The sequence below is a fragment of the Cryptomeria japonica genome, chromosome 9, assembly GCF_030272615.1.
Source record: "Cryptomeria japonica chromosome 9, Sugi_1.0, whole genome shotgun sequence".
In the NCBI taxonomy this organism is placed as follows: Eukaryota; Viridiplantae; Streptophyta; class Pinopsida; order Cupressales; family Cupressaceae; genus Cryptomeria; species Cryptomeria japonica.
In genome coordinates this window covers 511,226,405-511,242,828 of record NC_081413.1, presented here as the reverse complement: position 1 = coordinate 511,242,828, position 16,424 = coordinate 511,226,405, and the positions used below count along the sequence as shown (strand labels likewise).

The window sequence follows — 16,424 nt, the reverse complement described above, 5'->3', positions numbered from 1 at the left end:
TGTAGAAAGACTTTTGATAAAAAATAATTTATTATAGACTATACGTATATACTGAATTAATTGAAATGATGATGATTTAAAGTAATGAATAAGATACACAACTATCTACAATAGACGTGCAGACTTTTTGTGGAAAAATAAATTATGCATTACCATCTAACAAATTAATTTATGAAGCATTAAAACTATGTATGAACACACAATTCTCAATTATCTGATGGTTCACTATTTAGTAATCTTGATAAAACTTTACTACATAGGCTCTCAACATATATCAGATTGATTCCTTTTACAGAGAATCTCCATGAAGAATACTGATCAGTAACACTCATACAGTGTGATATTAACCCTAAGACGAAAATAAACTTCTCCCTCGTAGGCATCGGTGTCAATAGTTGCAATTCCTCTGGCCATTAAGAAATCACCAGTGCCACCCACAACAGATATATCTCTGTACTTAACCAAAATGGGGTCTGCTCCATTGAAAGTAATGGTGCCCTTATAATCTGTCGAGTTCAGCACAAATGTGAACCCAAGCCAGGCACTGAAAGTATTCTTCATGTCATAGATATAAAACCCCTGAGCTCTTCCCACTGGAGGAGAGTGAAGATTATTATCCAAAGTGATAGGATCATCAAATACAGCAAGATTTCCAAAATGGTTATTGCCAGTCATAATGGTGAGATTAGCTCCTTGAGGGGCTGCAACAAGTGCAGATGTTGCATTATGGGCATTTTTACCATTGTAGATTATATCATGGAAATACAGAACCAGATTCCTACAGGGCTTTGGAAGCTTCTTTTTCCTGCTATGGCAATCTGCACCATTCAGCAGAACTGTGGATACCAGAAGCCATAGAAAGAAAAAGTTCAAAATCCTACCATTCCAGATTGCCATTGTGCAATATGTATCACAAATGGTTTAGGAAAGGAGGGCTCTGAACTAGAGAAAGAAGTTGTGTATTTCAGTTTGCACTTGAGCTCTCTCTATATATAAGACTGAGCTGTATAGAATAGTTGTGGAGATTTCAAAGATAAGCTTCTTCCAGTCAAGAGTTGGTGAGGGGTTACATCAGCTTGATTTTATCAAGAAATTTTTTCCAAAGACCCACGCAAAGGGGTTTACAGAATAGTAGTACTTTTGTTTGCAAATGTGTGACTGTAACAAATGAAGCTTCCGTGTAAGACCCTCCAAGCCAGCCAATTTTGAACAAGTTGTTCAAACAATTGCTTTTCTTTGTTTCTTTCTCTATCGTGTGGTGTTATTTGTGTACGAGCACGATAAGCTTTTCCAGACCACAAGGGTCAATCAAGCTCGATAAGAAAATAATCAAATCATGGCTCTTGTAAGTGGGTTGTTGTGAGGTATCCATTAAACAAACAAAAAAATCGTATCATTCAGTTAAAGATATAATGTGGACTGCAATGATGTTCGTAAGGATATGCGAATATAAATATTGTATATTTATTTTATATTTATTCTTATTCTTATCTTTGAAGAAAGAGTGGATTTATAAAATGACTTTAAGTAAAGGTGAATTATAGAGCTTTATTGCTTTTGGATTTGTAGGTGAGATGAAATGACAAGTTGTTGGTGTTTTGGAAAATGAGATTATAACAGCAAAAAGTATATATTCATCTTTATTTCTATTTAGTTTTGGGTTCATTTTTTCATGAATATCTTAATATTATTATAAATGGTGATGTCATTCGTGTATTATGTTTGGTTCTTTTCAATCATTGTCCTTTTTCATTTACTTTTGTATACACACATTCTCACGCATATTGATATTTTCTCTTAATTGAATCAATCCCTACTCATTAGCATCATTATTACCATTGATATTTCCAAGGTCATAAAAGTGACCATTAAAGACGGTTGGTTGAGGATAATTTGAAAACCCGTAATTCAACAATCTACCCAAGGTATTTGACAATATTGCAAGTCCTTATACTAGAGAAGATAATAGAGAATGAATTGGACTTGGTAGTAGGAGTGCACATTCCACGAAGTTAGATCTACAAGTTACAAAGTAGATTCATGTGGCTCGAAATCAATATACACACACAAAATTATCTTGAACAAGTTTCTCTTTCTACATTAAATCAAATCATAGTCTTATTGTTTTTAGATATGTAGGTGTGATGTAATGATAAGTTGTCATTGTTATGGAAAATAAGATTATAACAGCAAAAAGTATATATTTTTCTTTATTTCTATTTAATTTTGGGTTCATTTTTTCAGGAATATCTTAAGACAATTATATATGATGACATCATTGTGTATTATGTTTGGTTCTTTTTCAATTGTTATCCTTTCTCATTTACTCTTGTATACACACATTCTCATATATATTGATATTTTCTCTATATTATTTGAATCAATCCCTATGCATTAGCATCATTATTAGCACTGATCTAGGTATGCCTTATCCTTGTCTTGAAATTTGCATTTCCCGTTTTTGGATTAATTATTTGGTGCATAGGATAAATCCTGCATAATGTGGATTCAAAGAATTTAAGTTCAAATTCCTAACTTTTGTCCTTTCTTCATAATTTGACATTGAATTGGTATGTGTTTATGCAACTATTGGTTTGTGTTTTATTATATAAAGACATTCAAATTGGAACATTAATTTAGATCATCTAACTACAAAAGGGAATCATCCAAAATTATGGAGCATTAAAAGAGCATTTAATAAAGATATTTCAATTTGGTTCATTAAAAAGAAAGTACCTACATTAGAATTCATATTCTACATCACTTACATACTTTCTTCTTTTTGCCAACACTTTCCAAGGTCATAAAAGTGACCATTGAAGAGGATTGGTTGAGGATAATTTCAAAACCCGTAATTCAACAATCTACCCAAGGAATTTTAGAATATTACAAGTCCTTACACTAGAGAAGATAATAGAGATTGGATTGAACTTGGTAGTACAAGTGTACATTCCACGAAGATAGATCTACAAGTTGCAAAGTAGATTTATGTGGCTCAAAATCAATATACACACTTTAACAAAGTTCTCCTTCTACATTAAATCAAATCATAGTCAATGCTCCAAGGTTCAAGTTTCCTATATTAAGGTGAAATATGTTTGAAATCAATATACACACTTTAACAAAGTTCTCTTTCTACATTAAATCAAATCATAGTCAATGCTCCAAGGTTCAATTTTCCTATATTAAGGTGAAATATGTTCGAAGTCATCAATGTTGATATAATATTCAACCTAAGAGCTAAGTACACATTTCATTCACATTTAGTTTTCTAAATTTTTATTTAGTTCAAATATTTACCTAATTCAACCATCTAGGTTAATCATATCCTTATTAATTACATTTAATTAACTAATTAATCATGTATATCCCTTTTAAATAGTTTTTTTGAATTTTACATCTTTGTATTGATATTCTTTAGAGTTTATTCATCAACTACCTTTTACATTTATAGATCCTTACTTTCTAATTGCACTATCATTTTAAGTTCTTTCTAGGGCTCATTATTTATCCATTGGCTCTATCTTTTCTCCTAGAGATTTTTCTTTATTGTGAGCGATTTTTATCACTGTACTCACACTTACATACCTCCATTATGGATTCATTTTTATATTTTATACATTAACAATTTTAAATATGATAGTTATTTGTAGTGCATTAACTTTTTATACTTCATTGTAATGAGCTACTCACAATTGTAATCTTTCATTAAAATGAAGTGCTAATTTAAACCCTACGATGATATCTATTCTAATAATAATTAAAATTCTTGTGTTGAGTACTATATGAATGATCCACAAGATTGTGCTCACCAAGCCTACTTTGTTAAGATAGATATCTCACTTACTAGGTAAACACTTATTGAGGTATATATTAAAGCTGAATCCCATAATTAATTATTGAATCTCTTATAAGACATTAGAATATTATCTCTTTGGCACAAATAAATTATGCATGATTATGGCTTCTTACTAGTACCTCTTTTAATGATTTATCTTCTTATATATCCCCTTCTTGCAATCCTAACCCTAACACCACCAATGCTATTATCAATCTCATTCCTCCTTATGTAGAACTTACCTCCATGATCCCTTTTTCTATTATCCCATCTTTTCCCCCTCACGACGTCTCACCTCCTAACTATACCCATTCCTCCATGCCTTCATCTAATGCTTCCATCCTCTCAAGTGTTTTATTTGCATCCCATTCTTCTACTCACATAGCCACTAGTGCTACGACTTCCATTCATGTCGCACATACTATTTCTCCTTCTCTATATATGCTACATAATATTAACAAACCCATACAATGACTACTCCTTCCCATAATGGTATACATGTATCCAATATAAATCCTTTATTTTTCTTCTAATACCCAACACTCTTCTTGTATCTACCTGTACCTTGAATAAGTGGCTAATATTAGGAAGGAAATTTATAGAATAAGAATGGTTAAATATTACTTACACTCTACCATATGACACATCATTATCATTTAATGTGGTTACTTATCTATTTCTATTTAGATTGATCACCCCTATATATGGATTGTATAATGGAAATGGAGATTCAAGGTCCCATATACAATATCTCATTGTAACATGCATATAATTTACATAGGATGATAAAAGATTAGTTATTAAGAATCATAGGATCTAAGTGAGAAGCATAAAAATTGATGACTATGATAAGCTATAAATTATGACTCTAGAGAGGCGACTTCTAGTTTTAATACTAATGGACCTTTGAGTATCTTTACCTCTTTTTGAGTTTTATTTACACACTTAAAAAATATTGAGGCTAAACTATTAATATCTAATATGATCAAATACATGAATCTTTATCTCAATCTTCTTACAATTTCAAGTTTCAAAGGATAAATGTTTTTTTATCATATAGAAGCCTCCTAAAGATGACCAATTCATGCTTTAATCACAATCTGGTTTGTGCCATCTTATCATATGAAGTTGGAAATAAATAATTATAAATCATATGTCACATTGTTCCTTTTTCATACATTAATGCACAAATTTTACTCATGAATTTGAATTTATTAAAATTCTTTGATATTCATAAAAACCACTGTGGAGTGGATCATCTCACTTTAGGCACTTACACTTAATCTCCATGTATATTTGAAATAGATATTCATAAGGTACACCAAAAGTAATTATATGCATAGTAGAAATAAAAGAGAATAAAATAATAAGTAAAACATGAAGAGCCTTACAATGATAAAATTATTCATTAAACAATGCAAGAGACAAAAATAACAACTAAAGTGACAAAAATATGAAATTTTATGCTTAAAATATTTCATGAAAGACTAAATTATTGTGATGTACTAAATGTTAATTATTCCTCTACAATCAAAAGTAAAAAAGTGAGATACATAGGTCAAGAAAATGATTCCTAATGTGCCAACTTCATGGATAATGATTTTGTGAAAATAGAAAAGGATTATCAATGAGAAACACATGTAATAGAGAAGGCAAGTCAGGACAAAAAAAGAAAATTAATCAAATGAAGATATACATGATGATATATTTTGGAATGGTGACAGTATTTTAGAATTGTATGTTGATCCTTAAAATTTTGTTTAATGATACATAAAATTATTATGTACTGATACTCTGTGTTGTCATCATGTTTTTTTCTTATTTATTTGATCTTTGTATTACACCTTTTTTTATTTTGTTTTGCACACTCATTTCACTTTCTATAATTTTTTTTTATGCTTCCCTTCAAATTTCCTCCTTTTTAACTTGATATGTTTTATATTACTCTTTTTATTTCACCTTCTTTTATTCCTACTATGATCTTTTGTTTGTATCTACCTACCACTTTGATTTCACATTCTTACTTGCTACATCATACTATTTAAAGCATCACTAATGTTCCTTCACATTATACTTGCTTTCTCGTGATTTTTATTCACATACTTATGCTCCTAAGTTTCATACCTTATGATTACTTTCATATGTGTATGATATTTTGCACAATATAACTATACATCTGCAAGTCTCGGGTTGTCTTTCCTACACCTATTCATAATATTATCTCATGTTTTTTATTGCCCATGCTTGCTACTTACATCTCATAGCACCACACTCACTCACAATTAGGGGTTATGACACCTTCATGTATCCTATTATATGCAATTCCATTCCTAACCATGCACTAAAAGGCACTCTAAGGACACTATACCTTCTTTATACCACATATATATGTGTATTACAACAAATAACATGATGTCAAATTTGTGAGAACCTAAATGAAGTAGAAGTAACTAAGAGAAAGAGAAAAAAGTGAGAGGAGAATTAAAGATAACAAGAACAATAAGGCATACATTAGGAAATTTAAAACCAAATTTCTCTCATGGATAGTGAGGAGAAGTTGCTATTCCCTTTCTCAAACCTTTTCTTCTCCATTCATTCTTGAATTAGTCCTTTTGTCCCTTCTTTCCAATCTAGTTGGTGGTGGTTATGGGAGTTAGGAAATGGTGTGGAAGGGTAGATGATCAAGAGTCATCAAAGATAATAGATTAGGGGGAATGAAAGTGGGAATACAAATGAGAAAGAAAGAAGGCATGATGAAGAGGGACTAGAAAGATAAAAGAACAAATGGAAGAGATGAGTCTATTTGTGATCGGACAGACTATGTCAATAGTGAATGGAAAATTTGTCCTCTACTAAAGATGTTCTTTTGGTCTATAATGACTAAATAAACCCGCAATCAAATGTTTTCAATCGTCAAATAAGCCTGCAATAAAATATTTGCAATCTTCTATCTTTATATTGCTACAATGAGATGAACACTCTGCTTTGGCTTTCTAATTTTTTGAATGGTGAATGTTATGTGTGCATTACTTTATGCAAGCTATTGTTGTTTTGTACATTCTTGACAATTTTTTTTAAAGATTAATCTTCTTTCTGAGTTCCTATCACCACTATAGGCAGAGACGATATTTGTTGTTTTTGTTTGATATAGGTTGCCACTAAAAATAGATCACCAATTCAATGCATGTAGGGAAGGGAGGAGAATCCCAATAGTCACTAAGGTTCTATTTTTAGTTAAGAGGTTAGTGAATATTTTTTACAAACTCAATGAATGTTTGTTAAATGACCATTACAAAACAAATGATGTCAAAACATCACTAACCCCTTATTAAATACAATACATATAATTATTGTCATAAGATGATAATGCAATTATTCAAATGTTTGTATAATTGTACTATCATTTTTGAAAAAAAAAAGTTATTAAGAACATTGTAATATGAAAAAACAAATGAACATAAACGTAGAAATAAAAGCGAAACCGTTGAAACAAATCTTGCCACACCTAAACATAAAAACAATTTAACGCTTATTTAAAAATAAAAAATAAATTAAATGAATCCCTAAAAAAAAACACAATTTATAATGGAAAAAATACAAAATTAAAAAGTTTGTTCATTACATCAAATAAACTTAAAAGACTTTTCTATTTAAAAAAGTTTTCAAAGAACTCTTTATGACACGAGAAAAATAAAATTGAACAGGAAAATTAAAAAAATGAACTCCACATCTTTAATGGTAATAAGTGGTAGTGGGGCGTACATATTTTTAGCTATGGTTGAGGGAGGAGAGAGAAACTTTTAAAAAATATGTAAAAACTCACTTTGGATTGAAATAAAGTATTTAACATTTCCGATAAAATCGTGGGAGATTGGGTCTGAAAATTAGGTGTGGAGCATGACGCCACTAGTGAAGACAAAGACTCTTGCCTAATTCCACTATCTCCTTAGTTATAATATTTAACTATTTGTAATAGTAAGATGTGCATATGGAAGTCAATTCTAATTTACTTTTGAAGTTTATTTTTATGGAATGCTATATGGCATTTTAAGTTAAGATTTGTATTATATCTTAACTTAATTTTGTGATGCACAAATTCAAATTTACTTGAAATGATTTTCAATTTAAATTTAAAATATTTAAAATTATTGACTTTTATTTTTTTACAGTCATAGAGATAATTTAGTAATTATTTGTGTGGTTTTTTATCATGTTTTTGAATTTATAATTAATTATGTTATATACACTTTCACAATTGACTTTTAATTCATCATTTTCTTATTAATTAGTTATATAATCTATTATTTAATTAATTAACCTTTCCACAATCAATTTTTATTTTCTTTGTAAGGTTAATTAAATCAATTTATATAATTAACCTTAGTTCTTAGTTCCTCCAAGTTGATTAATCTATTGATCACTAATTAATTGATTAATCAAGACATATTAATGATCGATTAACTTTTCTTCCTTTTTAAATTCTTAATTTAATGTGATTTAAATATTGACCATTAATAAAATCCGCATGGATTAAAATCTAAGTATGTTATCATTTGATAGGTGTTTATATCCTACCCATACTACCACATGTGTGAGCATGCTTACTCACCCCACTTCCTACTCACACATGTGTAACCATCCAAGCTTGTAAGCTAAAAACAGTCATGCTTCCACCTTATCTTTGTTCTATTCATTTAGACCAAAAATTTGGAATTTCTATCCCTAGTGTAAATGCTTGTTTCTTTATGTCAGGGTACCTCATTTGTACATTCTTAAAGAGTAACTCATGAAGGTAGTGATTATTTTGGATTTCCAGTTTCCTTCTTCTATGCCAACATAGTGGCACATAGGTGTTATAATGCAAAATAGTAAATATTAAATGGTTGTGTATATTCAAAGCGAATAAAATTAGGAGCATTATTAATTGACTCCTTTACTTGAGCAAAGGTTTGTGTTATCTTAGTAGGAACCATTCTATCTTTGCATCCAGTTTTTAAAATATCATTTAAATAATGAAGAATCTTAGAAAAATCACTTATTAACTTTCTGTGTAGGGGAAAAAGCGAGACTAGGCTAACATGTCCTAATCTTACCTTTTGACACACATTGTGGAATACGAAAGAGCCTAGTTGTATCACACAATTGGATACTTCTTTTTGTGGAAGAGAGAGCCATGGGCTACCTATTAGGATTTCTATTCCTTTGTTGTAATTGAAAGATAAAATGATACAAGTTCAATTCCTAATCCCAAAGTGCAAGTATGAACTAATAACAAGATTGCAGAATTAAGGTTAAACAATGGAAAGCTGTAAACGCAAGGACAAGACAAGAATACAAATGCGTACCCGGAGTTAAAATCTGAGTGAAAATGTTCGGGACGGGGGCGCAAGCGCCACTGTCCTGATACTGCCCCTGAAACTGCTCCTGAAACTGCTGTTTGAAACTTGTTGTCTGACAGAAGGACCAGGGCGCCCAGCGCCCCTGTCCTGGCAGGACCAGGGTGCCCCACGCCCCTGTCCTAGTCTTTTTCTCTGAAATTTGGTGTGAAGTTCAGTCTCGGTCCGCTTCCGTCGGATCTGCAACTTGCGGCGTCGTCCGAATCCCGAAACTTGCACTTATATCTGAAAAGGTATGGTGGGCGGCTATATAGGGTTTTGCCTTAGTCAAACCCCCACTTTGGTGATTTCCACCTCCACGAATAGCCAAGTTGTATTGTAAAAGTAGTGTGTGTGCAAGATCCTAAAATGCAAGTAAGCAAACTAGAGCAACCTAGAAAGTAAACCCTAATTGCTTGCAAATGATAATGTAAATGCTCCAAATCAAGATGCAAAGAGATCTAAAGCATGAATACAAATGATATGATGAAGCTTATGCAAAGACATGAAAACAACACGAAATCATACCCAATCCCAAGGGAGGGGTACAAGCCAATCTTCAATCGGTGATCTCTTATTGCTCTTCAATGCCTTCAAAGCCCTAAATGGATGAATGAAATTGATGAATGCTTGATGGATGGATGTTGAATGTTGTTGAAGTCTTCAAAGATCTGCTCTTTCGCTGCATAGAAAGTCCCTGAAACCAAAAATCGGATCCTTTCAAATGAAGAAAGAGAGCTCTTATATATGAAACCCTAGGTCTTAATCTCAACTTTTGGCCGACCTAGAGATTGAATCTCCCGCCAATTTCTTGGGGTTAAGCTTTATTTTATGATTGGATCGTGCTCCTAAAATTTCAGGAAAAATGTCCAGGACCGTGTGCACTCCGGGCACCATGGTCCTGACAACCTTTCACCAAATTTTCAGGGTCGTCGGATATGATGATTTTAGAGAAAATCCCGAAGTTACAGGTGATTTCGAGATGTTTTGACCCCCGAAATCAAGCCCCCAAGTTCAAAATAGGACCTAATTAGGGTTTTAGATTAAATGATGTATTAGAGGAATAAAATGAAAGGGGCACACTTTAATGAAGAGGGCCCAACTTTATGATATGGGAGATGATAAAATAGAACCTTAGACCTAATTAATTTGATTAATTGAGTGCTAAAGGGGAAATGCAATGCAAAATGCAAAATGCGCCAAGGCGGGTGCTAAACTAGGTGTGAAATTGTACCACCCTAGCAAGTGCGTACAATTTACGACGCTACATTTAGCCCCCACTTTAGCGGTCATATGAACACTACGTGCATATGCAAGCTAAAGTACAGAAAAGTAAACACTATTTGAAAAAGGATATATCCATAAGTCTATCGAACGAAGCCCCCAGCGGTATCTGCAGTACACAGTTAGGAACTGCACCCTACAAAACACACGTTAGATCACAAAATCACCTAATGCTTACTAAGGAAGGTGATGAAAATTCGAGGGTAGCTATATGCCCCCCCCTGTTTTGGCTTGCTAATTTTAGTGAGTTGAAACAGGGTATCATGTTTACCACTTTGAATTGTTAAAGAATATTGATGACAAATGCTGACAAGAAGATTTGATATGAGATCAAAAATTAATGGAGAATCATTTGGTAAGAAAGAGGACTAAATCTCAATTCCAACACAACAAAGAGTGTGAGGATTTGAGAGTTCTCTAACACAAGATGAAGGATGTAAATGGAAACAAAATGTAAAGAGAAGAAAAGAAAGGAAAAAAGCATGAATACACACATTGGTTATCCATGAGAAGAATAGTGAGAGAGAAAACATGGACTTCTCGCCCCTAGATCTTGTCTAGGTGATCTATGGAAAAAGGGACATGGAAAACTAGCCCCTAGAGTCTGTCTAGGTGATCCATGTAAGGGAGGAGAGTGAGAAAGTCTAGCCTTATGCCGCTAGTTCCACTCAACCTCGTGCATGTGTGTGTAAGTGAGGTTAGAAGCACCTCATAGGAGTCTATGCCCGAGTATGCTACAACCTGTATATGTATAGTACAAAAGCATGACATCTTGCTCTAAGAGTCTGTGCTCTGGTTCCGAGAATAATCACCTTGCATAAAAGAAAAATGGAGACATCTCGCTCTAAGAGTCTGTGCTCTGGTTCCGAGAATGACCCATTGCTCAAAAAGTGTAATGTTTATGTCATAAGCAAAGTATAACAAGGATACCTACCTTCATCACAAAAGAAGATACCCCAAAAATGCAACAATGTCATAGATCCAAGCAAGAGAGTTTTGCACTCTTTAAGCAAGGATAAGATAGTTGAAAAGGGATATCTTGTAGTATGTGTAAAGGAGATCCTTAGAGGAGAAGAGATCTTTGTACAAAAGACACCTATCCCCGAGAGGAATTGTCTTAGACAAATATAACATCTTCTAGAATAAGACAAAGAAGAGAATAAGAATGCAATACTTCCTTCTTTTGCGAGGTGGAAGTGATTCTTAATGAAGGATGACGCTCTTTTTAACCCAATTGGGAGAGTGAATTCATTATGGATGTATTATAACAAGTGCAAAAGAGGTTGTAGCCAAGGACTTACACCTCTTGTAAGAGAGAATCCTTGAACAAACAACAACAAATGCATACAAGGAATAACATCAAGTAATAAAGTTCACACCATCCACGAAATAGGAAAAAGTGGATCCTTAGATAAAAATAAGGAAAGATCATTGCCTCCCAAGGATAAGGATAATGAGAAGGACTTACACAATCTTCTAGGGAGAGATTTAGACATAAGAAAAATGTACTACATACTCACATGAGTTCATGCAAGCAAGACATTAGTGTATGTAAAATGCTCCTCACAAGAAGTGGGTAGGATAAGAAAGAGAATAGACATTTTCTCCCATATCTAGGAAAAGAGGATTCTAAAGAAAAGATGATCAATATTTCCACACTATTACCCCAAAGGGAAATTTTAATCATAAAAAGAAGAGATGTATGAAATCACTCTTGTCCCCATAGGAACAAGAGATAACATAGAAAATTAGGCTATTATGTTGCTTCAAAAAAATATGATTGCACTTGAAATTGTACCATCACGAATGACAATGAGCCCCCAGTAAATGAGCTACCAATGTCACATAATGATGAGAAACATAATAGCCATTAATGTTATTTAAAGTCATGATAGATTGAATGAGGTATTTGAATATGACATGCTGAATGCTCAACTATAAGTGAGATCAAAAACATGTATAAAATGATAAAAATTGAAGAAGAAAAGTCACAAGACATCTTAGAAGAGGGATGAGTGTAATTTATTAGAGCCTTATCCCTGGAGGAAAGGACTTTATTATGAATAGGAGATACAGATTCATAAGTGGATTTAGAAATTTGAGGGGAGTCATAAAGAGATTTGTTCATCGCCAAGATTTCCTTATGAGGGGAATGAGAGTTGATAGAAGTAGAAGTTGATTTAGTTGAAGTGAGATCATCATCACTACTAAATATAGCATTCACATTGAGAGATGGTCTTTTAGATGCTTTGGTGGGCTTAGAAAGATTATATCCAAGTCCAAATGAATATTCATGCATGTTATGTTCTAAAGGAACTTTAATTCCTTGTTCATTTGTGCCACAACCATTTCCACTATAGCCACTCTTAGCCAAAATATGAAAACCACGACCATAACGATTAGCCATTTCAGAAAGAAAAGGTGGTTTTTCATAAGACAAAGAATCAAATTCTTCAGAATTAGAGGTGTGAGGAGAAGAAGTTTGAGAAGTAGGCACAAAATTATTGCTCATAGGTTCAGGTAAGACTGATTGATCTCTAGTTTCTTCCTTCTTTTTAACTTTAAGCTCTCTAGGAGGAACCCTATACTCACCTACAAAGGTGGGATTAAAATCAAGAGATCCCCAATCATCTTCTGCGAGAACCTTCTCAGGATCAAAAGCCTTTTCATGTGGAGAAGAATCTTCTTCAGGAACCTCAGACTCATCCAAAGAATTTTGATTATCAAAGGGTGATGATTCATCCATAGGTATCTTGTTTAACGAGTCATCACTAGAAGAGGAAGGCTTAGAAGAACTCCCTTTGGAAGTAGATGTTTGCAAACAAGCTTGAAAATTAGTATCACCTATCAAGGTATATGTCTTATTATTATAAATAAATTTAACTTGTCTATGCAATGTAGAGGGGACAACTTGCATACTGTGAATCCAAGGTCTCCCTAATAACAAGTTGTATGTTAGATTTCCCGACATAACATGGATAGGAGTAGGCAAAGTAACAGGTCCCACTATGATGGGTAAGGTGATAATACCTAATGAAGACTTAGCCACATTATCAAAGCCTCGAATGGGATGAGAGTCAGGCTCGATAAGGGATGTATCCACAATCATCTTATGCAATAGATTAATGCTACACACATTAAGGCCAGAACCATTATCTACCAGTGTTCGTCTTATAGCAGTGTCATTTATGATGACCACAATAATCAAGGGATCATATTGATGTTGAATTTCACTAGTAGTCAACTCATCTTGAGTAAACACAATTTGAGCTTTAGGATTCATCACAGAGTTAACCAAAGACACTATATTACTAGATGTATTAGGTGGAGGAACATTCAAATCTTTCAAGGCATCTTGTAACATTCCATGATGAGCGGAAGAAGTTTGGATCAAATCCCAAAGGGATATCTTTGCAGGGGTAGCTTTAAGTTGTTCTATGAGATCATATTCCTTACCAAGAACTTGTGAAATACGAGGGGCTTGAGGAAGAATAGGTTGGGAAGGAGGAAGTGAAGTTGGGATAACTAGAGGAGGATTAGGTTGCCTATTGTTTCTTGTGTTATAGGTATGAGCAACCAAATTATAACTCTCTCTAGTCAGTTGCTTAGCATACTCATAAGGGCTCTTAGTAGAATAACCTCCTTGCACAGTAATAATAGGTTTCTTAGGAGTGCAAAAAGAATCATTAGCATAACCACCTTGAACCACTAAGATAGGCTTATTTAAAGGTTGAGAATTTTGAGAAGGACAAGCACCTTGGACAGTGAAGAGAGGTTTGTTAGATGTTTCGTTCACACGTATCAAATTAATTGAGGATGGTTTAGAGGAATGAACAAAAGTGTTAGAAGAATTATTGATAGTCTTCTCTTGCACTAAAATCTTATCACAGATTAAATCAATTTTAGGAGAGAGACAAGGGGTAGGCATTGATGTTCTAGTAGGAAGAGTAATACTAGGAAAGGTCATATCATCCTCTATCATCAAAGGATCTACATGGGGAATAAACTCTCTAGGAGAAGGATCAACATTACTCTCTAAAGTCTCACTTTTGAGATGGAGATCTTTGAAAGAGATGTTAACCATCTTGTTTAGAACTAGGGTTTTCTTATGAGTAGAACCAAGTTGAGGAGAGGGAGATGCTTTATTTTTAGAGGGAGAATGATTGAGATTCAAGGAAGGTGAGAAACTATCAAGGGAGTTTTCAATCTTGATTTCATCCCCTTTGGCTAGGGTTCTCTCATGGGGAAGAGAATAATCTACACCTTCTTCTAATGGTTCATCCCAAATAGTGAGGTTGTTGAAAGGAGTGTTTGAAGTATTGTCAATTTCGGGAGAGGAGATAAAATTGTTTATTAATTCCTCATCCTTAGGAGGGAAAGCATCAATAGATGTGTTATACTCATCCTCTTTCCTTAAAATATGTTTAATATGATCTTTATGGGAGAGACAATTAGGGAAATTGCTTATTATTTCATCTTCTTTCTCTAAGGGATGCTTATGGGTAAGACCAACTTTAGGAGAAGGGTAAGAATTTATCATTAATTCATCATCTCTAGTGGGAATTTTGTTGGAAAAGGAAATGTCATCACTAGGAAATGTAAGGATAATGTCATCTTCTTGCACAAAAGGATCCTCATGAAGGGAGTGTTTTTTAGGAGCCACAAAGTCATCAAGGGCATCATCCAACAAAGCATGATCATATCTATTAAAAGGTTTATCTTTTGATTCAAAAGGAGATATCTCTTCATAGAGGGGATCATTGAAAACAACCATGTTACTAGATTTAGTGGAAAAATTGATAGGAATGTACCCTTGAGAGGAATCATTCAACTTATCTTTCTCATCACAACGAAATGGCATAGTAACAATGTTTATGATTTTTTGGTAAAATGAAGGTTTGGTATCTTTAGGTTTCAAAAACTCATATAAAGCTTCATCTAACTCATAATCACCACAAATATGAACATCTTGCAAATAAAAATCTGACATTTTGAAATAAAAATTGCACACAATGCAAAGAAACAAAACACACTCTTTCTTTTCCTTCTTTTTTTTTTTTCTTTTTTTTTTTTTTGAAAATGAAACATAAATGAAACACGCTAAATCTAGATTTAGATCTAACAAATGTAATGCAAGAGAAAGCAATAATAAGATTCAGGTCGGGTTCACCAAAATGTGTAGGGGAAAAAGCGAGACTAGGCTAACATGTCCTAATCCTACCTTTTGACACACATTGTGGAATACGAAAGAGCCTAGAGGTATCACACAATTGGCTACTTCTTTTTGTGGAAGAGAGAGCCATGGGCTACCTATTAGGATTTATATTCCTTTGTTGTAATTGAAAGATAAAATGATACAAGTTCAATTCCTAATCCCAAAGTGCAAGTATGAACTAATAACAAGATTGCAGAATTAAGGTTAAACAATGGAAAACTATAAACACAAGGACAAGACAAGAATGCAAATGCGTACCCGGAGTTAAAATCTGAGTGAAAATGTTCGGGATGGGGGCGCAAGAGCCACTGTCCTGATACTACCCCTGAAACTACTCCTAAAACTGTTGTTTGAAACTTGCTGTCTGACAGAAGGACGAGGGCGCCTAGCGCCCCTGTCCCACGGACCAGGGCGCCCAGGGCCCTTGTCCTGGCAGGACCAGGGTGCCCCATGCCCCTGTCTTGGTCTTTTGCTCTGAAATTTGGTGTGAAGTTCAGTCTCAGTCCGCTTCCGTCAGATCTGCAACTTGCGGCGTCGTTCGAATCCCGAAACCTACACTTATATCTGAAAAGGTATGGTGGGCGGCTATATAGGGTTTTGCCTTAGTCAAACCCCCGCTTTGGTGATTTCCACCTCCACGAATAGCCAAGTTGTATTGTAAAAGTAGTGTGTGTGCAGACCTTGTGTGTGTGCAAGATCCTAAAATGCAAGT

At 33.7% G+C, this 16,424-nt stretch overlaps 1 protein-coding gene across 1 annotated transcript; it reads right to left on the bottom strand.

Annotated features, from left to right (window-relative positions):
- Nucleotides 1-203: 203 nt before the first annotated feature.
- LOC131047009 (disease resistance response protein 206) lies at nt 204-987 on the bottom strand. The gene has a single exon (XM_057980816.2). It carries the CDS (start codon nt 895-897, stop codon nt 319-321), a length of 579 nt encoding a protein of 192 aa, XP_057836799.1. The 5' UTR covers nt 898-987; the 3' UTR covers nt 204-318.
- Between the last annotated feature and the right edge of the window lie 15,437 nt (nt 988-16,424).

Bases quoted from the DNA above. Each gene is read 5' to 3' on its own strand.
- LOC131047009 (XM_057980816.2), bottom strand. From the start codon at position 897: ATGGCAATCTGGAATGGTAGGATTTTGAACTTTTTCTTTCTATGGCTT.